Source organism: Anabrus simplex, chromosome 5 (genome assembly GCF_040414725.1).
Source record: "Anabrus simplex isolate iqAnaSimp1 chromosome 5, ASM4041472v1, whole genome shotgun sequence".
NCBI lineage: Eukaryota > Metazoa > Arthropoda > Insecta > Orthoptera > Tettigoniidae > Anabrus > Anabrus simplex.
The window spans coordinates 72,689,220-72,713,297 of NC_090269.1; the positions used below are offsets into that span (position 1 = coordinate 72,689,220).

Sequence of the window (24,078 nt, forward strand, 5' to 3'; positions counted from 1 at the left end):
ATTTTCAGTCTTCCTATAATCAATGTATGAATGAAAAGGTTTTGGGAATCGAAATTGATGGTTACCATTTGGTCCTGAATTGTTCTATGTCATGTTTGTGGTTTGTTTTAATATTATAGGAAATGCTTGGACAAATAGTGGGACTATCTATGCAAATAATATGCATCAAGTCTATGCTATGTACCATATTGTTTGAGGGTGTGAGTGTACGTTGGGTAAATTTATACAATGAGAGCTCTTGTTACTTTAATGACTGGACCATCCAGTGGTCTCACCTGTCGGCACATTCCCATACTTTGGCACTGCGCTTCATTAAGTAGATTATATTTTAACAAACATGCATCTAATTGAAATTAGTATTTTCCACGTTTCTGATCATTTTTCTTTTATTTCCTTTCAGGTGGAGTTCGCGATCAGGAAGCCTGAATAAAACTTCAACCACTGCAATGACGTGTTATACATACTTAATAGTAATATTTATATCAGTGGCGATATCTGAAGTACATCGCAGGCTAGGGGTGGACGGGTATAGTAGAGACAATTCCAATAGTGAAGACAATATTTTAATGAGTGCAAGGGAAAGTAAAGACAGCGCAATCTTAGGAAAAGTCAGAAATATTGAAATCAATTTTCCTAGGTCAGGACTGACAGATACACCACGAAATTCTAGTGATAGAACGAAATACACAGGGTACTATAACCTCAGCTCATCCAGTCAAAACCAGTGGAGTAGAATACGGGAAGAGCCAAGAGGACTTTCTACATGGGAATTTCGGAGGAGAAGAAGAAGGAGACGGTTCGTGAGATTTCCTGGGGGCAGTGGGCCCGGAGGTCGAGTTATGTATCCAGCAAGGACTCCTGCAGGACCATTATCCTACCCCAGTTCCGCCACTGGAAGTGGGGGAGGATGGGTCCCGTTCAGCAGCTACAGAACCCCTCCTGTCATGGGTCACCGCAGTCCTAGACTAGTCTTTAGAGATCCAGATGTACCCGGCACCATCCATGCATCTTCGCCATACTACGCTCAGGGACAGAACTTGCAAGATCTGTCAGCTGAGGATCCCAGAGGTATGATTGTCTAGTTTTTACAAGGACTTCTAGGCTATGAACAGGAACGTAGCCAAGAGCCTTTCATAAGGGATAAACAGTAAAAGATTATTTATAATTTTTGAAATACGACTGAATACACAAGGTGCGTCTAAGACGTTCTGTGAATGATAGCATAACGCAAAAAATGTATAACTTATAAACAAAATACTTTTAGTCATCTTCGAGGTACTCCCCTAATGGCCACAATACACTTTTGGGAACGTGTATTACAGCCGCTGAAAATTGACAGCTTAGGTGTATTTTGGAACATGCCATACGTCCTTGGATGTCCAGGATGTCAGCACAATGTGTGCCTTTCAGGATTACCTTGAGGTGGGGAAACAAAAAGAAGTCTGCATGCGCCAGATCCGGAAAGTACGGTGGATATTCAAGACGAGGCGCAACGTCAAGCATGTCCTGCAAGATGTCTCTCTATTCACACGTGCATGCACGCAGTGTTATCACACGTTACCAAACCGATATCGGTCTATTCAACGTACATTTTAGACACACCTTGTACGATCAGCGAACAAACCATACTGTCATTTGTCTTTATTCTTAAGAGAGCAGTCTCTAGTTTCTATTATTGATTCTTATTTCCAAAATAGCTCGGCTATACACTTAAACGGGCTGTGAATGACTTTTGATTCAAGACCACCTATTTCTCACTTACTTACAAAGGTTTTTTTCCTTTTTAAATGGAGATGAGTATAGTGGAGACAATTGCAAAGATAAATATGTTAGAAAGTTAACGATCATATCCCCGAATTTCAATAAATCAAAGATGAATATTTATACTAGGAGTATGTAGAACATGTTTCTTCTCTTCAAAAATCTTTTGAATTTTTCTCGTTAGAAATTGCTTGTGAAATCAGTTTTCTATTTAGAAATTGTTTGTTATATCAGTTTCCCATTTTGATCACACTGTGAGTGACTCCTATAGTACTGGGGAACTAGCTGTTAAGTATGATTTTCCCTATGATTATGTTCCATAATTCTACTGTCTACACTGTTTTACAAATAGGGGTAGATCATTCTGTAGCGGAAGATATGAGAAATATTATATGTTACTTAATTACTTTTCTATTTTGATTTTCGCTGAAGATTCCAAATATATATATATTATAATTCCTCGCAAATATAATAATTTTCCAAAATTGAAATTTAACCCGCTGAGATTCAATATTCAAATTCAATAAGAAAAAGGGAGCAAAATATATTTTTCATTAATTAGGAATATATTGTATTTAATTTGGCACTATACATGATCCACATACCGTCGTAGAATGTCTTAAAAGAGGAAGAAACTAAGAAACTTGCCTCTTTTACGAATAGATCAGTATGCTTCTAAGAAAGCAATTACGAAATATGAAGGTTCCTTCTCTGTACTGGGATCTGATGAGGTTGTATTTTATTGAATATATATCGTGGTATACGGTTGGTAGTTTCCAAAATATTTAAACAAATCAATAATAATTTATGACGGAATTATTTTTCCACTACGCTGTATAATGATTAAAGCCCGGATTTTTATGCAGTAACAGGTTAGACTGCAAACTAATTTGGTTAGTAGGAAGTGTTGGCCACCCGCTCTTCCATAATGTACCAAGAGTAACTAATTATAAGGGTTCTGATGGCCGTACCCCTCAAGTTTATGCAAACCCCGTAGCATAATTGTAGTGAAGGTAGACTATACTTGCTACTCGCTAAGTTTGCATTCTAACCTATCAATGCTCTAGTATCCGGGCTCTAGTATTGATCTTCAGGGATGACAAATATTTGTGTCTGGAAGTAGATTTACTAGTCAGTATATCCCAAAGTTACATTTTAATATTCACAGCCATCATTGATCCTAGCAGAGTTGTAACTCATGATAGGAGCTTAGAAGGTCAACTCTCTTTCATCCAGGTGTTATCACTGATTTTATGAGATCTTATGATAACGTTTTCAGGCAGCTGAATTATAATAGCGACTTTCTGATACTAATTTTAATTTCTAAATGACCTACTTCTACGCACTCTTGATTAACGTTGTAAATATTCAAAATAAGACTTTTAAGTGTTTCCATTTAGGGAGCGCAGTTCCCACAGCATTTTCTAAATCGTAATTTTCAGATTTGCTTATTTTCCAACTTTTATTTTCCCCTGCTGCATGCTTAAGTTTGAATAAGGAGTTCAACAGTAATGGCAAGGAACACAAGAATCTACTCGAAACAAGTCCTCAGTAACCATTTTTCATTAGAAATGTCACTGTTGTAATAATGTCTGAACAAAATGTGATATTCATTTTTATTTGCTGAAATTACTATTAAAATAAGGCTGTCTAAAATATCTTGTATGAATCGCGTCCGAACAGTACGTTTTTCGCACTCAGTGAGATTCAAGGAAGGAATGAAAACATGTAAATCAACATCCTCGTCTTATATTTATTGCAGTTGCATTTTAGATATACCTTCCTACTCAGAAGACATATGACGTCCTCTTTCTACGCTCAAATGATCAGTAAGACGTCGAATAATATGCGAAGGCAGGATTACTTATTTTTACTAGGAATACTTCTAGTCCTACGTTTCCACAGATACTTCTATATAATTATTTCTTACTATATCTTCACATAGTTTCTACATTTAAAGAAAAATTTACTTTATATGTAAAGACAAAATCTATCTTTATCAGATATTTTTTCATTTAAGAAAATGAGCTTTCATCCGTATAAAGTACCTTACTCCGAAAAATCCCGGAACATAAATTTCATATTAAAGTGAGAATAACAATCCAGAGATTAACACTGCTTTGAGTACATTTTTCATATTTAATTTGCATTTGCCTTGCTCCCGATATGTTAATAGCCTAAATCAGGACAGTTTCGTGAGTAGAGGAATTGTATTTTCCGCCTTTTAAGATCACTTTCCCGCTAACGAAGTACAGTAAGATGAAAAAAATCAGAAATATTTCTCTAAAGGCTGTATAATGTTGAAGAACCGTCTATTTTTCTGTTATAATACTAAACGCATTTTGCAAATTTAATTTAATTTTGTTTTATAGTAAATCATAAGGAAGTCTGATGGAAAATCAATGATGCATGTTTTCTGAGATGTAGTTAATTGTTCACTTCACTGTCGAATACTGTTCTTACAACTTCGGTTCTTCTATCAGCGATAAATATAAATGCACTTTCCCATAAGAGTGATTCTCTAGAACATATAAAGAGGGTTAACTTTTCACTACGTACCACTACCTCACCACTCTAACAAATCGGCATTGTCCGTTGTTTAGACTTAAGTCACTCCATCAAAACAGATCCAATGACATATGTTCTTGTAGAATCCCACTACCCGCTGTTTGGAGACCAGAACCTGTGTTCTTCTGGCTCCTGTGAGTTCTTCCTGACATGCTGGATGTCTTCTGGACTCATCGAGGGCTCTTGTGGGGGCTTTCTGCACGCCTGCTGCCACCGCAACACGGCCAAGAAGAGCGGGCACCTCGCACAGACCCCATCCTCGGCCTCAGAGCTCACCCCGCTTCCAGACTTCGGACCCGTCATCAATGATCCTCGTAAGTAGGGACGACTGAATGACAATTCTGTGAGGACAGTCACTTAGCAAGATGTTTCAAAAGTGTTTGTTCCACTTACTTCTTTCCTTGGAGTTTGTCCTGATCGTAACTTGTACCACCGCGTAACCAAAAACTTTCTTGGCTTGAACGAAATGGTTGGTATCACTGTGACAATATTATATTTCAGTACTTTATCGAATAAATTATGCTCCTACGTAATTTCTGATATCAGACACTAAGGAAAGAGCATTTGAATATATATACGAAAGTTTACTACATAAAAACAAATAACATTCATACATACACATGTAAATCTACTGCTACAAAGCAGTAAAATGAAAGTAAATATTTTGTTTCACGTGAATTCGTGTCTTATGATCGTAATCTCAGGAACTTACAGTTTTTCTTTAAATTTGAACCACAGGTCTGTGATTTTCAATTGCACTCGCACATGTATTAAGCAGAAATAAAACCATGGCGCCTTTCTGAGGAACTAGCGACAATATCTTTGAACAGTCGTCCTCTGTAGGCCTATATATTAAATATTATAGTACATTTCTTCTTCATTACCTTCCTGGCCTTTTCTCAATTATTTAGGGTAGCATTGGTAGTGTTTCATGGCCGGATGCCCTTCCTCACGTCAAATCTATGTGTAGGGGTATGTTCACAATTGCATGCATGCCTATGTGGTGCTATTTGTTCGTGGCGCCGACCTCTAAATATCTTTTGTAATTGTAATTGCAGAAGTGTAAAGTGTTGTATGTGAGGAAAGGAACGTAAAGGACCACACAAACAGTCCCCAGGCCAGGGATAGTAATTACTTACAATTAAAAATCCCTGACCCGGCCGGGAATCGAACCGGGGGCCGCCGAGTGAAAGGCGGACGCGTTACCCCTACACCGCGGTATCAGACTGTGTGGTAGTTCGTAGAGTGTTTATACGTATGTGAAGAGATGTGTATTAAGACGATCACAAACCACTCCCACGGCCCAGAAGAATCAACCAGATGCGACTAACATCCCCGGTCCGTCGGAGGATCGAACCTGGGACCCTCTGAACAGAAGGCCTCTACTTTGACCGTTCAGTCAAGGAGTCGGATAAAGGTTATGATAGTCAATAAATTTAGTCACTTTTAATCAATATCTGTGTCTTTCAAAATAAGCACAGTTTTTCTTTCTCGAATGGAATTCTTCATTGCAATGTCTTTCACGATCAAGCCCGTAGGCATGATAAGCTGAGTGATTTCAATACACTAGGTCCTGTCCTAGGTGACCGCAGTTTGAACCTAATGTCATGTTCGTGTGGTTCGGTTGTACGTAAAACTGGTTATGTTCACGTTATCAAAACTCCCATAATATGACATGCCTTCTTGTTTACTATCGAGCCAACCGGCCGGCACTTCTCTCGTGGTGTTCAACCAGAGACCGCAATACCTGCGATTGATATGTATTTTTTAAAATAAAAGAATTATTAATTACTTTCTGTAGTGTGTCACATTTAGCCATCACAATGTGTCATAACAGAAATACACGCAAAGAAAGTTACAGTCTAAACAGAGGATTGTATGTATGTTGCGTGCTCAGCCCAGAGGCTGGTTTGGAGTGAAGAGGCGTACTAGGGAAATGAGGAGTGAGCTAGTTTCCCGCTGCTTTCCTCTCTGAGCTAGAAGTTACCATTACATATCAGTCTGCCAAGCCCACTGAAAGGCCAGCACCAATGCATTACTAGCATCACTCATACCTGGGTCATGTTGTCAAAGCCAAACCATTAGAGCCTGAGACAGGTGAATGAAAGTTTAAAAAACAAAGTGTTCAAGCCTACACCAGAAGACATAGTGCAGTGTAAATACTAGGTCTTGCCAGCAAAGGCATGAACAGAAAATTAAGATATGAATTAGAAACAGATTAAATGCACGTAACACAATTAAACAAAAATAATGTAATAATGTTATTTGCTTTACGTCCCACTAACTACTTTTACGGTCTTCGGAGACGCCTAGGTGCCGGAATTTAGTCCCGCAGGAGTTCTTTTACGTGTCAGTAAATCTACCGACATGAGGCTGTCGTATTTGAGCACCTTAAAATACCACCGGAATGAGCCAGGATTGAACCTGCCAAGTTGAGGTTAGAAGGCCAGCGCCTTAACCGTCTGAGCCACTCAGCCCGGCCAAAAATAATGAAAAATCGTAGCGTTGTAACCACACTTAAGACATTGCAGTCTCATAATCACTATTATTGAAATCATTATCGAATATAAGAACGCATTTATCGAAAACGCGATTTTATCTGCAGTGGTAAGAACACCGGAACTTCATATATTTATATTTGTTCCACACAGGTACGGAAGAAGGGAGAATAAGTTTCTCTAATTTATGAATCAGATGTTATATCCCCGCAAATGCATCCGCGCCGCCTCTGTGGTGTAGTGGTTAGCGTGATTAGCTGCCACCCCCGGAGGTCCGGGTTCAATTCCCGGCTCTGCCACGAAATTTGAAAAGTGGTACGAGGGCTGGAACGGGGTCCACTCAGCCTCGGGAGGTCAACTGAGTAGAGGTGGGTTCGATTCCCACCTCAGCCATCCTGGAAGTGGTTTTACGTGGTTTCCCACTTCTCCTCCAGGCGAATGCCGGGATGGTACCTAACTTAAGGCCACGGCCGCTTCCTTCCCTCTTCCTTGCCTATCCCTTCCAATCTTCCCATCCCTCCACAAGGCCCCTGTTCAGCATAGCAGGTGAGGCCGCCTGGGTGAGGTACTGGTCATACTCCCCAGTTGTATCCCCCGACCAAGAGTCTGAAGCTCCAGGACACTGCCCTTGAGGCGGTAGAGGTGGGATCCCTCGCTAAGTCCGAGGGAAAAACCGAACCTGGAGGGTAAACAGATGATGATGATGATGAAATGCATCCGCTAGCTTTGTGATGATTCAAGTTTTAACGATATTACAATTAGAATCAAAACAAACTGGTATTTTTTTTATGTACAGTAGAATACATTGCTCCTCTGCATACACACGTCTGGTATACATTTTAAGAAAATTTGTATTCATGTCAGTTCATCCTTATTTCTTCAGTTTCTTCGCCTAATGTTTTCTTTCGGATCTTATTTGTGCAGATTTGTAATACACATCTAATCGAAATTTAGCTGAAGTTATCATAGCTGCTTCATGTTAAGGAAAGAAGTGTCAAGTACATGTATGCGGTGGTATCTGTGTTGGTAATCCATTCGATTTCCTTTAATTTCCGACGAGTCATTGGTCTGTAAGAAGGAGATGGAATACAATTTGTTTCATAGTATCAAAGCGTGTTTATCTGTCTATCTGTTACGTCATTAGCCCGTAGGCTGGTTGGGTCATCAAATACCACCCCTAAAGGTTATTCAGTTACAGGGAAACCGCAAATACTGGCGGTAGTGTCATAAGGAGGCATACAAGGCAATATGAAAAGAGAGGCAGTTTTCCGTTGCTTTCCTCACTCAGTTACACAGACTGGCTCTATGAGCAACACCTTTCACAATATACAGACGCACTAGTCGTTCTCTGAATTTCATTACTCAGCACTGCCCATACGTCAATAGCTTCCATATTGTAACACGTATAAATAAAGCTAAGACCAGTGAAAATCACATTTTGCTCTGGCCCATGCCAAGATACAGATATAAAAATACAGTATCCATCAAGAAATAGCCACAAAAATCGAAGCTTGATCAATAAATTATTTTCAGCAGCTTCGGAGAACAAGTTGTCTTCTTTACTGACAAAGAGTTACTTATCTTTTACCCAGTGACTAGAGTGTTGACTAAGTACAAAGAAACAATGAACAATGTACAACCTGTCATAGATATGACGATGCTCAGGTGGAATCTAAAACTTAATTCGTGTTAGGATGAGTTGCTCACGGCAGGCGACAGTCATTTTAGCTCAGGTTAGAATGTTCGAACTCGTATTTGACGATCCTCAGATGTATTAGTCTCGTGTCGACTAATTTACTGGCACGTGAAAGAATTCTAGCGGAATGGAATGCCATTCTAGACGTTTCCAAAGATTGTTAGTGGAACATAAAACCAACAACATTTAAACATTCGAATTGAAACTCTATGGACTGTGTGTTAACAACTAATTTTATTTTCAGTGTCTAGTAGATATTGTTCGTTTGCCGGCTTTGACGTCCTGCCAGTATCTCTTGAGCCCATCAACCAGCGCTTTCCTTCCCTCTTCTGGCAAAGGCCCTCTCCGTATTCTGGGTTCTGACTCCACCATAAAGCCATGATGACTTTTCACTATCATCCTGAAAGTATCCCGGTCATTGATTTCATCCTCTTAGCTCGTTGGATTACATTCCTAACCAGGATTTGGGAAATTATGAGCACTAATCGCTGATAGAATGTGAAAAATCAACCGCTATGGTGTGTATGAGCATGTACTGCATAGGAATGGCAATTCATTATCAAGAAAAAGTACTCGATTTGAAAGGTAAAACAAGGACACTCTAAAGTCTGAGATGAAGAAGTTCCAAATTAGCATCGGCAACACGGAGGATATAGCTGCTGATCAGCGGATGTGATGACCTACTTACTTTCTATGAGGGTCCACAGTGTTTTGAACAATAGCGACGAAGGCACGAGTTTGATAAATGATATCAAAGAAAATAGTGAAGAAGACAAAAAGAAATGACCTTCGGGCTCTACAACAAGGAGCAGCCCTCGAAGATTGTTAGTATTTCTCACACCCCAGAACACGGAATTGGGGGGGGGGGGGGGGAATCAAGCAAGTATTTCGTCACCATTCAGTATAAACCAAAATGTATTGTATTGCTCCATTATTTATTAGGCAATTTGCATTGTTTTAATTTCAGTGAAAATGAAAACCTACAACCTGTTTTCCAGTCATTGACCGGGTCAAGGATGTAAAGAATGAATCATATATAATAGGCTATTAGTACGATGGGGTCACCACTCCCAAAGTGATTTAGTAATGACTGATAGATGCTATGGAATGAGAATGAAGAATATTGCTCTAATGAAAGATAACAGGGAAAACCGGAGTATCCGGAGAAAAATCTGTCTCGCCTCCGCTTTGTCCAGCACAAATCTCACATGGAGTGACCGAGATTCGAACCAGGGTATCCAGTGTTGAGAGGCCGACGCGCTGCCGTCTGAGCCACGGAGGCTCTTTAATTTAGTGATCAGTTTGTATATTGAACAATGCTGATTTAAAACATGAAGAATTACTTTGCAGGCTTATCGCTCGCACCTTGCCTACCTCGATTTGGAGTGTTTGGTCTTGTGGTCGCCTACATGGCGTTGTTCTGACGAGAAATACCACTTGTCTTTGGCTACACTGGGGCTGAAGTCTTCCAAAGGTGGTGCTTTTACTGCCTGCTATATGACATCTCCTAGTATAGGGATGTCGGGGGAAAATCCCTGCTTCCTTTATATCCTGTTAATGAAGATTAATCCTCATTTGTAAAATACTGTTATTACTTCAATCGACGCGACTCCGTAAAACGTTTGGCTCACCTAAGCGCTCAGGAAACTTGTATAGAGTTTGCAATAGCTCGCCTAATCCCTTTGAAAATATTTGCCCTTCTTCAACCATATTCTTGGTGTAGAAAAAATTCCTCCATATCATCATCAATAAAAAAAGGCGCTAACTGGGGAATATCCTTAGGCTTATTGCCGTAAAAATGCTGTTAGGGTGTTTTCTTGAGTTTGGCACAAGAAATCCAGAACGTGGGACTTTGTGCATTCTTCATTCTCGAGTGTATCAGGTGGTACTTCAATTAGTGAAATATGCTTCTGCTCAACTTGTTACGAATGATTTCATGATTTTTTTCTATTTTCGGTAAAAACTAACTTGCCACTGGCGAGTGAACGAGTGCATTTTTTGAGGGCTGCAAGGAGCTTTGGCAGTTTTGATGCGACGGCATTGCCGCAGAGGTTGTAATTCTAGAATATTGCTTCTTCAACCATCTAAGAGCCCATAATGGGAAACCATCATACATTCGGAGGACAATCATTATGGCACGCCAGCGAGTGCATGCCAGTGATGATGAAATGATACCCTTGTTCATCACCAGATGTCTCACAAGTCACCACTACATATCTCGAGAGATAGTGTTGTGCTGTTGTCGCCATTCTTGCATCAAGTTTGAACTTTTCCTGGCGATGACTTAGAAGACAATAACAAAGTTTTTGTACTCAAATGAGAAAATATACCATAATTACAAAACTTCCGAAGCGTTTACGTGTAATATTTTAATTTCTCTTATCAATGATTAGAAATGTATTCGTCTTTGTGCAATTGTTACCTTCTCTGTAATTGAAATTGTTGACGCATCGTGATAGCATTTAGGGATGCACCAGTAGCACCAGTAGAACGAACTGAAATACACACTGCTCTGTATGCCCTCTATTCACGGAGAAAAATACTGAAAATTTTAAACTAGCATTGGGAAGTAATTATTCTGCGCGTTATGTATGCTCAAGGTCATGTTCGGTTTATAAAATTACTTCCTCCGAAAACCGTAAAATAGTTAGTAGGATGTAACATTATTATTATTATTATTATTATTATTATTATTATTATTATTATTATTATTATTATTATTATTATTATTATTATTCGCCTCTGTGGCGTACTGGTTGATGTGATTAGCTGCCATCCCCGGAGGCTCGGGCTCGATTCCCGGCTCGGCCACGAAATTTGAAATGTGGTACGAGGGCTGGAACGGGGTCCACTCAGCCTCGGGAGGTCAAATGAGTAGAGGTGGGATCGATTCCCACCTCAACCATCCTGGAAGTGGTTTTCCGTGGTTTCCCACTTCTCTTCCAGGCAAATGCCGGGATGGTACCTAACTTAAGGCCACAGCCACTTCCTTCCCTCTTCCTTGTCTATCCCTTCCAATCTTCCCATCCCCCGTAAGGCCCCTGTTCAGCATAGCAAGTGAGGCCGCCTGGGCGAGGTACTGGTCATCCTCTTCAGTTGTATACCCCGACCCAGGGTGTAAAACTCCAGGACACTGCCCTTGAGGCGGTAGAGTTGGGATCCCTCGCAGAGTCCGAGGGAAAAACAGACCCTAGAGGTTAAACAGATAAAGAAGAAGAAGATTATTATTACTATTATTATTATTATTATTATTATTATTATTATTATTAAATTAATTCGAACTATTTCAATATTCGACAATCGTTTTCTTTTCCACGCAACTTTGCAAAAATGTTGTGAATATTGTTGTAGTAGCCTTATCTTTCAGATTATGATGAATATTATAGCAGCCTCGAAGTTGTAGGATTCCCAAGCGTATGCTTTTGATAAGTTGTTTTTCTTCTACCCGGAAATATGCCCTGGTGAACCAATACTCCTTGTACGGTCTTCAAACTACATATTGGGAGTGAAGCCTGGTGAAGAATAAAGGATCATCTCTCTGTGTCGTATTTACTTCTATCAGGCGGAAGCTATTGCTTCTCTCTTCCTCAGGTCGATAGTGATGGATGCATCTTCAGTCATATATACGAACAACTCTCACACACTCTTGCTGGCTTTCGTAAATTTTATTCGTCTCGCTCTCTGTGGCAATTCAATTGCAGACAGGTGCGTTATTTTACACGGAAACAAAGGAAATATTCTTTAATAAAAAACGAAGTTAGATGTTTGACAGTAGGAAAAAAGAAAATATATAATATCAAGTGAAAAACACGCGCACTCTAGGTCATTCCACATTAAGAAAGCAGTATTGCTCTTACGACAACAAGGTTGCCATTTCGAATAGCTCTATTCAACAGCATCACGGGAAGACGGCGGCACATCTATTGATGAAACTCAGTATTTAATTTCAAGAAAAAATTATGTTGGAAATTATGTTTATAAAAACAATGATACAAGGGCCTTAAAGGGGGATTGTTTAGGTTTTTTACTGCTACAATGGTAAACTGCGGCGCATACAAAACCTCAGCATCGAAATTCAAGGTAAATTTGGTAAAAAAAATAAACAGATGATTTTTATAGGGTCAGAAGGATGGGGGTTGGAGAGATGCAATTAATTGCATTCAATGAATTTGCCCAGACAACGCCGGGTACTACCGTTCCGTCGTACCGACCCACGAAAAGAATGGTAAAAATTAAATGCGCTTTGGAAAAAAAAGGTGGTAAAAATAAAATGCGCTTAAGAAACAATGGTTAAATAACAAAACCAAGCACAGATAAAAATCAAAGCGAATTTCTGTGTCAGCACAATTCATACCGTGATGCACACCGTAGCATCAACATCTTCAGTAACAACTGCTGTACGGTACAAGAACATCAAAACACTTAGTTTACTTCTCTTCAACGGTGATAAACTGACGGTAATTCACAGCGTAACGGATTACGCGGTGCATGACCCGGAGCGACTCAGAAAGAAAATGAAGGAAGGTAACAAAGCGAGGCTATTCCCACCATTGTGCTTCCTCCCTGCGAATGTATTTATGAAATAAAGTAATGTATGCTACGTAGTTATTTTAATAACTCGTGGGCAAAAGAGAAAAGCCTTACCACTTTTTCTTTTTCATAATATAACATACATTATAATATTCCGTAATCACGAGGAATTGTACGTGTCTAAGAGGGGGTGTGTTCAATCCTTGTAGGTCCATAATACCCAATACCGCTTTCTCAACAAGGAATGATCTATAGTTATGAATATATTGAAACCTATGTTTCTGTCAGACCACACATGGCATAGTCTACCCTCTGGTTGCAGCTGCCCACTTTTGGTAGTTGTTGACTATGTCCGGGATACCTTTATTACCCCCTTCCTCAATCAGGATGAGCAGAGTGGATCCTAATTAGGACTGCTCCGTCACGAGTGCAGCTCTCACACTGAGTGATGCATATAGTTTATGGCTCTAACATTTTTATAATAAGAGGATTCTTGGATCTTTATGTTATTATTGGTATAATATTCTTTCCTGCATATCTAAAACACCATTTAAAAACCACTTTTAACCACACTATCATCCGAGAAGTTCTCTAAATGGTACTATGAAATGACTTCAACCACAGTGTAAATGATGTATAGGACAATGCTTTTAACCATGACAAAGGTCATACTGTTACAAGCAAGTACTTTCTGGCATTCTTTAGAATGTGCAACATGGTTAAAATCAAGTGTAAGTTTGTTCTTTTTTAGATAGTGTTATTAATTTGATTTCCGTGTTCATGGCTGAATGGTTAGCATGCTGGCATTTCGTCCAGGGGTCTCGGGTTCAGTTCCTGACTGGAATTGGGTTTTTAAACTTCATTGTTTAATTCCAATGGCTCGAGGGCTAGGAGTGTGTGAGTGCCGTCTTCAGCATTACAAGGTATCCTCACAAATGCGCAATTACATGACGTCAACTCGAAAGACCTGCACCAGGCCTCTTCGAAGACACCACGCCATTATTATTATTATTATTATTATTATTATTATTATTATTATTATTATTATTATTATTATTATTTCTTCCTTTCCTAATCCTTTTACCCTCCAAGGTTGATTTTTCCCTCGGACTGAGCGAGGGATCCTACAGCCTCAAGGGCAGTGTCCAAAGTCTCTCGCTCCGACCCTGAACTGTAGTCAGATTAAGAAAGAAGACAGAAAGACATGGCAAATTCTGCAAACAACAATCTCCTTTCCCTCTCTGGTAGATGACCATGACCGACCGTGCGCTATTTTGATGCTATCAGATGGAGACTATACAAATAGGACTCTTTTCTCCAAAGATGTTTAACATTGCCTAATCTAAATGGTTAGCATGCTGGCCTTAGGTCCACGAGACCCCGTAAGGTTGGGGAATTTAACTTCCGATGGTTAATTCCTTTGGCTCGAGGGCTGGGTGTTTGAGCAGTTTTGAACGTTAGAAATTATGTTAGGTAGTGCCCCATCCTCACAGACGCAGGTTGCCTGCAGGGCGTCAACTCGGAAACGTGTTACGTCGCACCGACACAGATAAGTCTTACGGTGACGATGGGACAGGAAAGGGCCGAAATCGGGAAGAAATCGGCCGTTGCCTTAATTAAGGTAGAGCCCCAACATTTGCCTTGCGTGAAAATGGGAAACCATGGAAAACCATCTTCAGGGCTGTCGACTGTGGGGTTTGAAACCACTATTTCCAGAATACTGAATACTGGTCGCACTTAAGCGACTGCAGCTATCGAGCTCGGTGTTATTATTATTAGTATTATTAGCATTATTATTAATTGTCCCCCAAGTTTTAAACAAATATTTATTTGATCTTGAATTATTTTTATTTTCAAGCTAATCTGAAAAGAATAGCTCATCACCGAGTGAGTGTAAGCACGGTTTGGGCCACGTAGCTGTCAGATTGAAGCCGGAAGGTAATGAGTTCGAACCCCATTGTCGCCAACCCTAAATATGTTATTTCGTGGTTTCCCATTGTCACACCAAACAAATGTTGGTGCTTTACCTTAATTAAGGCCACGGTGACTTCCTTCCCACTCCTAACTCATCGTCGCCGTAAGACTTGTCTATGTCGGTACGACGTAAAGTAAATTGTAAACATAGCCTATGTCTATTTCATCAAACTTTCGGAAAGAAAAGGAACGCTCCAATTTTCTTTGCTAGTGGCTTTACGTCGCTCCGACACAGATTGGTCTTATGGCGACGATGGGATAGGAAAGGCCTAGGAGCTGGAAGGAAGTGGCCGTGTTCTCAATTAAGGTACAGCTCCAGCATTTGCCTGGTGTGAAAATTGGAAACCATGGAAAACCATCTTCAAGACTGCCGACAGTGGGATTCGAACCTACTACTTCCCGGATGCAAGATCACAGCCGCGGCCAACTCGCCCGGTCGCTCCAAATCTTGGGCTGAATTGACAGCTTGGGAGTCTTCAGCTCAGGCCGATCGGGTTTTGATTCCCGGCCCGTTTGGATATATTTGCTGTGTCCATTTAATTCTACTGGCTCGTTTCCTGTGTTCGTTTCAATGCATATTATCATTTACGTACAACATGTCGCACAACAACCCCCACTGAAGTACGCCTGTATTACTGGCACATTCCGTTCCCAACTAACGCCTTGCTTCTCAAATGGTCGCCATAAGACCTATCTGTGTCGGTGCGATGTAAAGCCACTAGCAAAAAAAATAGCTTCTCAAATGCTGACTATCTTTTCTTTCCGATAGTTGTACGAAATAAACATAACCTATATTTATAATTTACTTTACTTCGCACCGACATAGACAAATCTTACGACCGGGTGAGTTGGCCATGCGGTTAAGGGCGCGCAGCTGTGAGCTTTCATTCAGGAGATAGTGGGTTCGAACCGCACTGTCGGCAGCCCTCAAGATGGTTTTCCGTGAGACTTTAACGATGGTAACCGTCCGATAGTGAATACATCCCTCCATATACGATTAGCATCAGGAAAGGTACTGAAACATAAAACTATGTTTAATTTATTCAATGCCAACCCAAAGTAATATGAAAAGTAAAGAAGAGGAATTGAAACAACCAGTGTATTTTCGAATTTTGTTATGATTTCTTTTAGGTAGACACACATGCTGATTTGCTGTAAAGCGGGCATGGTAACATTTTGAAATATGTATGTCATTCAGTTCTGAATTATTTATCTAGAAATAGATATTTGAAAAGCTGTAATAAACGAACGCTGACTACGCTTCGTTTTACAGTGTACAGAAAATATTTATGAATAACTAAACAACATAAAAATCAAATTCTTACTAATAACTCCTGTTTCCACATCCTAGTCATACCCACGCATTTGTTATTACTGTTGAAATTCCACCTTCTTTTGAAACATCTCGCATGCATTTTGTGTAACAACTGTTTGTTCTTGGGCTTAAATATAAAAATCCTTGAAATTGCAGAATTGTGTCATGGAATGTAGTGACTGACCTCACTGATACTTTGAGACCGAGACAAACCCACTAGGTATGTGTTGTGCTGTGTTCTGTGTTCACCTGGTGAGATGACCGGCTCTTTCCCTACATCCATCATACCTCTGTGCTGTGTTCACTAACTGTCAGACAATTAAACTCCCAACAGGAATGTCCTTGTCAGCCTCATGTCGACTCATCAAGCTCGTTTCAAACTCTGAACGCTGGAACTTCTACTCTCCTCCAAAGTTATGTACATTCCAACAGAGCAGGCACGTGTGATGACGAGAGGATAGATGCCACTACAGTGCTTGAAATGAGCTCTTGAATTTCACGTAAGGGAAGGTTGATATAAAGAAGATACGTCTCTTAAAACTTGCGATATACAATGCTATGTAATGAATCATGTTTGTCTTTATTATTATTATTATTATTATTGCTGCCCCTTCGTGCAACATTCTTGTTAACTGCAATTAATTGGTTTAAATTTGAAAAAAAAAAGCGCCTTTACTTACGTTAGTCAAGGCAAGATGTTTGTAAATTTCTTTTTTAAACTGTCCGCCTCCGTAGTAACGGTTAGTGTTATTAGCTGCCGTCCTCGGGGGCCCGGGTTCGATTCCCGGTACTGCAAGGAATTTAAGAATGGCAGGAGGGCTGGTATGTGGTTGAAATGGTACTTGCAGCTCACCTCCAATGGGAGTGTGCCTGAGAAGAGCTGCACCACCTCGCGATGAGGACCTGTATGTTTAGTCCTCAGCCCGGAGGCTGGTTGGATCCTCAACAGTTCCACCATCAGCTGTCATAGATGGCCTAGGCATCACTGAAGAGGCGTACTAGGGAAATGAAGAGTGAGGTAGTTTCCCGTTGCTTTCCTCACCGAGCCAGAAGTTGCTATTACATATCAGTCTGCCAAGCCCACTGAAATGCATGCACCAACTGACCCTATGAGCAACATTTTCACACCATTCATTGCAGGGACTGGCTGCATAAGGAATGGCATTACTAGCATCACTCATACCTCAGTCACTTTCATTTTGTCAAAGCCAAGGGTAAAGCTGAGACAGATCAATGAAAGTAACAAAATTGCTCTAGCCCATACCAGAAGACATAGTGCACTGTAAACACTAGGTCCTGCCAGCAAAGGCAACGATGAGGACAGGAGTTTCCTTTTTTTTTTTTTACTTCTTTTACCAGGGACCGAATATATACAATTTTGAGAAGGAGCCCGCCTCAGAAAATGTGCCGTTGCTACGAGTGAAGTAGATTAAAAATAGCCATGTATAAATTTCCAGTACTCACGTTCAGTTCATAATAGGAGTATCTGATGGACCTCGTGGCAAGGAGTCTCGTGTTTTTTGTTCATTTTTCCTTTTCTTGTAAGTTGTTTTCATTGTGAACATGTATTTGGGCTGAACGCCTGTTATGTTCAATAATAATAAATAAATAAATAAATAAATAAATAAATAAATAAATAAATAAATAAATAAATAAAAAACATTTCATAACAGCAAATCAAAGTATTCTCCGTACAGGCCATGAAGTCCCTTGGAGGGGTGGAAGGTAAAGGCTTCCACTATCCGTAACCTCGGCACTTGGTGGGGTAGAGTGGTTAGCTCTACGCCCGGCTGCCTTTGCTCCCAGGAATTAACCTGGTACTCATTTTTGGTGTAGGCTGAGTGAACCTCAGGGCCATGTGGACCTCCGGAAGTAGAAATCTCGTTTCTTAAATTTTCGACTTCGTGACGGGGAATCGAACCCACGTCATTCCGGGTAAACCGAGCACGCCTTTACCACCTCGGCCAGGCAGTCCTTTCATTTTATAATACATACATACACAGGGTGTTTCCGTGATGGTGATACGGACTTTCAGGGACGCTGAAGAAGGGTACAGGTATAAATCTGAGCTATGAAACCCCGGTCCGGAAAAATCTCAGTCGCTGGGTATAAACCAAATTTCTTGTGGAATACTTATGAAGGTAGGATTTTAAATTCTTGATAACGTTTGTGTGGAGATGTAATACGAAGTACCTTTATTTACCTGCACTGCATGCACACGCTATGAAGACGTATACAACAGCCGTTCAAAATAGTTCTGGCGTCGTTCTAGCAATGTCACTAGCGGTGAAGATTTTTGCCAGGGGCTCTTTTTCAGTCCCTACAGGTGTTTGTCAGACAAGACTTTTCCCGTAACTCCTCAAGAAGAAATTAATTTGGATCAGATCAAGTGGTCGGGGAGGCCACGCAAAAGAATCTCGTGTTCCTACCTAGCTTTTCGGGAACGTCTGTTTAAGTGTTCTCGAGTAGTGCGTGAAAAGCTGGCTAGGGTCTCATCGTGTTAAGTCTACATGCGTTGACAAACCTGCAACCTACGAAAAGTGACTGAAGCGTTTTCGGACTGATGTTCTCTATCTGAAAGCCTATCACTGAATTAGACTACCCTGTATATATTCGAGTCAGAAATAATCTTCTCCATTCCCTGTCCTTTTCCCATCTTATTGGGATCGGCAATTTATAATGGATTTGGCTCAATTTTACGGCTGGTTTCCCTTTGTGGTGCCAATCCCATGTCAAGCTTTCTATTCATCATTGCCTGGTTCTGTGACGATTAGTAGTATTGAGTGTATATAAAGAGATGTGTATTAAGACGAATACAAACCCCCAGTCTCCAAACCATAAAAATTAATCATAGGCAGCTAAAATTGTTTGCCCAGGGGAAGATCGAACGTGGGACGCTCTGAACCGTTGGCCAGTACGCGGACCATTCAGCCAAGGAGTCGGTCCAGACATAAATACTAAAGCATCTTAATATAAGCTAACCCTGCGGTTTAGGGGTAGCGTGCCTGCCTATCACCCGGAGGATCCAGGTTCGATTCACGACCAGGTCTGGGATTTTTACATAGACCTGATGTTTAGTTCGAGTTCTACTCGGCCTAGGTGATTACAACTGAGGAGCTACCTGACGGTGAGATCACCAAAAATAACGGCCGAGACGATTCGTCGCGCTGATTACGCATACACCTCTTGTTACCATAATTTACTTATCTAGAATAAAGGGTGGCTAGAATAGCAAAACTGTATGATTGAATAATTGCTACAGCTGATTCTAATATTATTAGGAGTAATTAAGCAATAAGTCGGACGGAACGTATTAAAGGCAAGGACCTGTGTTTCCAAGTAGAGTAAGAAGTACATGGTCGACAATTAAGTTTGCTGCTAATCGAACAGCCAGAGTTCCTAGGCGGATAATACTGCTAATAGTTTCAATACATACCATAAATGGTTTAAGTACGGGCTGAACAGTGGTTGCTTGGCAGGCCAAGGCCCATCAGGGCTTTAGTGCCATGGGGTTTGTCAAAATTAAAAGTACTAACCATCTTACAGCGACCATGGTATCTAATAATAAATCTTCTGACAGTGCAGGATATTAGTCCTCAGTCCCGTATTCTCCACGTTGGGCTGCTACATTGAAGACTCAAAACGAGCTCTTCGCAGTGTTACAGCAGTTTCGCTGAACTACAAGTCCGTCTGGAAGTAGCCTAATTGATCCGAGCCTCCTGATCGGTGGGTAATGTGATGTCCGTTAATGAACAAATATGTGGAGTTCTGTTCAAGTGGATATATTTACTAGATACAAGTTACTAATAAACAGACATGGGCACAAACATACAGTTTCTCCACACAAACTCGAAGAACATATCCTTAATACTAGGGAACAATATGAAATACATACTCACCTTACTGTATATTCCAAAGCACTAACGTTCTCATTGAACAGACAAAATTCAAATCAATGCACCACATCATACGTAACTACCTTTCCAACTGTGCTGTTGTTTGGCACCATGGCTGACTGGTTAGCACGCTGACCTTTGGTCCAAAGGAACCCAGATTCGATTCCCGGCCAGGTCGGGGATTTTTACCATAATTGGATATTTTCTCTGGCTTCATCTTCATAGACACTCAGGTCGCTCAAGAGCGGTCAACTCGAAGTATCTGTACGAGTCTTCTACGGACACCACACGTTATTATTATTATTATTATTATTATTATTATTATTATTATTATTATTATTATTATTATTATTATTATTATTATTTACTGTTAATAGCGGGCACATGACATGCATTACTGTTTCGAGTATCGGTTTCAGAAGACGGCCATATATAGAAGGTAGGAAATACTCAAACCAATGAACTTGTTTAGTATTAAATCTGTAGCGAAGTCGTCACGCTTTGTTATCAGACATATCTCATCTGTAATGACGTACCGTATACCTAAAATTATTTCAATCAACGATTACGAATAGAAAAACACGAAAAGTGATAAGGTTATAGCTAGTAATTATAATGTTATATATTCTACGATTTACTGACATCTGGTAGTTGTCAATGAAATAAGGCGACTCAGTGCGGAATCCTAAAGCGATGAAATAGAATGGGCTTGATGAGTCAACACTGCGCATCCCTTTAACCTTATCCATTGCACTGATTCCAGGCATGGTTCCCCTTCTCTGTTTATTGTATGTTACGTGTCATGGTGAACTGTCTCCTCAGATATGTACTGTAAATCTCCTTCTTAGAACTGTTTGTTGACTTGTGACTAATATAACACATAAGATTCCCCGTAGAATACCTGCCAGTTGTTCTACATGGCACTGTTATCTATAACCTTATATTATGATTGGGATTAACGGTTTGCTTATATCATTGTGTCTTAAAATTCCCTGAAATCAAAACCGGTTGAACCTATTATACTATTATACAGCAACACCAACAATGGGCAGTAAGAAGATATATAGGACGCAGCTCCTAAGGAGAAAAGTTTTGAGATGGGTGATTATGTAAACGTCCCGCCTTAAAATCTACATGTAAATTACGTAACGAACACAAAATTACGAACGTTCTGTACGTCATAGGATGATCGAAGTTTCAGAACGTCGATAGATAAAAATAAGGCTGCCTTTAAGGTAGAAGAATTATTAATAAACTGGATTCTCTCCTCATTAACATATGTTAAAGCATTATTAATAAACTGGGACCAATGCTCCAACAACCACTCGTTAATTTATAATGATGGCCATTGATAAGTTTGGTTAAAGTTGGATAAGAAATATTATTGGCCATGTCAAAACTCGGGCCAAGCATTCATGAGGCCTTCGTCTTTTGGGCAGCCAGAATAGGTCATAATTTCGATTGGTGTCCTACGTTTGAATGAGGCGATTTTTGGCCACAACGGATTGTGTAAGAACGTTAATTGAACATAATTTAATAGAATGATAAATCATTGCCTTAGTTCACTTAGAAAACTGCCCAAGCATTCATAGCCAATCACGATCTCTTTTCTGACCAGAATGAATTTGTCTAATTTTTCTGGTTACATTGTGTGAAGTGACCGGTTATGGGCGTTGAGTGTAAAACTATTCAAGAGAATAAGAATATATTTGTCATAATTTCAGACTAATATTTTCCAAGTTCTAATTAATATACAGATATAAAACAAGTTTAACCTACAGCAGTGATGTTTTTGTGAAGAGAAAAAATTGCTTACGTCGACCACTTTTGTTAACACCAGACCGTTCAGAAATATGTTATAAAATATAAGTTTGAGTGTATAGTTTAACATTAGATTTAAAGTACAGGAAATGTGAAAAATTTGCTAATAAAATAAGTCCAAAGGTACATACACGGTTCAGATATTGAATGCTATGTTTCGGTAATGTCAGAGATAAAATCAAACTCATTTAAACAGTACTTTCGCAGTGAAATTAAATGGAAACCTTTTGTTTTTTATGTAAGAGTAAGTTAGTGCCATTCTAAAATTTACACTCTGACAAATTTGTAATTAGTTTTTAATTAACTGATTTGTCCGGAAAGTCCTGAATGTTACTGGTATTGTTGTATGTTAACCGCTTGAGCGTTGGGGAAGAAATCGAACTCATTATAAACACTAGGTGTTATAACTCCTTTCAAGGTGATATTTGTCAACGACTCTCGGCAACTCCCAATAATCATCATCAAAAGACATTTGTACTTTTTTACTTTCAAGTACAAACGAATAAATGTTGCATATTTGTCAGCCAATGTTACTATTCTTCAATATAAAAGGGAATTTCCTGCACAAACGTGATCTCAGAATAAGGATACCGTGACACTAATTCTACAACTAACTACCTAAGTTGTCAGCCCACAGTCAATCTAACAATTTCTAGAGGACAATCTAAAAATTCACTGAATTTTATGATATTAAAGCTCTTTGGTTTGAAAACATGCTGAGCGCAAGATTTCACAAGACGACTTAAAATACAAGCAACGAAAGAGAGATTTTGTTTAAGTGAACCAAAGCATAATAAACTAAGCGGAGTGTTATTCCCTGCAATGCAAAGTATTTTTCCCTCTTCTGTAAATTTCGCTGGAAGGCAGATATGAAGCTGTAATTTTAGGGTGTAAAGAAATAATGTCAAAACATATTCAAACGAGACCTCACCAGTGACAAATAAGGGTGAAAATGAATGCAGGCTACATAAATAATTATTTTTAGAAGTATGTAACAGAAGAAAAAGAGAGTTTAGTGGGAAACGTAGACATGTGAAAGGAAATAAAGGTGTACAGTTCGTGTGAATTGAAGAAAAGTAAGCCGAGATGGTTTCGAAAGGAATGCAAACTAAGGTATAGAATTAGAAATGAAAGAGATCGAAGAAGCCACAGAGTACCATGGATAAATCTGGTTAAGAATGGCAGATTGTCACAGGACATGGACTAAAACCCGATGATAGACAAAAAATGGTAGAAAATACAGCAAAATAATCTCAAAAACGCGAAATACTGCTGCTGATAATCATGATGATGAGCAACTTTGAACTGTTTCTATTCGACTTTTTCCTGTAACCAGTGGGGGAATTCAGTCCATAATATCTAACAAAAGAAACAATAACTTTTGAACATAAAGGATTATGAGTACCGTAACAATATAATTGTTCTCATACTCTTTGTAACATTCGAATCAAGTTGCGCTAGATTGGCTGGTAAATTCTATCACATCAAATCATACAATCTGGACCTTGCATCACCCATCTTCTACTGGTTTAACTTCTGTCCTTGTAGAATTCTCGGAGCAAATCTTTTTGGTAATTTCAACACCATCAACACATTTTATGACAGTTGTCCGGGAAGTGAATTTTAAATTTATATTTAAAAAAAACGGATTAAAGTAATGGTGGTGTTGGCGATTATTGTTTTAACGAACAAAACAACGTGAACTTTCACAGATGAAAATATATATATAACTCATAATTAGATCCACTGTATTGATACCGGGCTGAATGAGCCCAAGTTTGTTGGTTCGATCCCGGCTCAGTCAGGTTTTGTTCATATACGCCAGTCTTGTGTCGTTTTTTACTTAAGGCCGGATACTCTTCCTGACACCACGTAATTTTCCAGGTGAAAATTCCAAAGCAGACTCGACCGGTAAAGACGTCTATGCTAATCATGCCCTATATTAAATATTTAACGGAAATAGCAAACATCTATATTATAGCCGAGGCTCGGCTATCGTGTGCAAGTAATTTGACTTGG

The 24,078-nt window shown here is 39.6% G+C and overlaps 1 protein-coding gene across 1 annotated transcript in view; it reads left to right on the plus strand.

Moving 5' to 3' along the window:
* Positions 1–839: 839 nt before the first annotated feature.
* LOC136874357 (venom protease) overlaps positions 840–24,078 on the plus strand; it is a 128,506-nt gene continuing 105,267 nt past the window's right edge. The window contains exons 1-2 of the mRNA XM_067147996.2: positions 840–1,068; positions 4,413–4,643. Coding sequence (XP_067004097.1) covers positions 840–1,068; positions 4,413–4,643 — 460 coding nt within the window. The remainder of the gene's footprint in view (positions 1,069–4,412; positions 4,644–24,078) is intronic.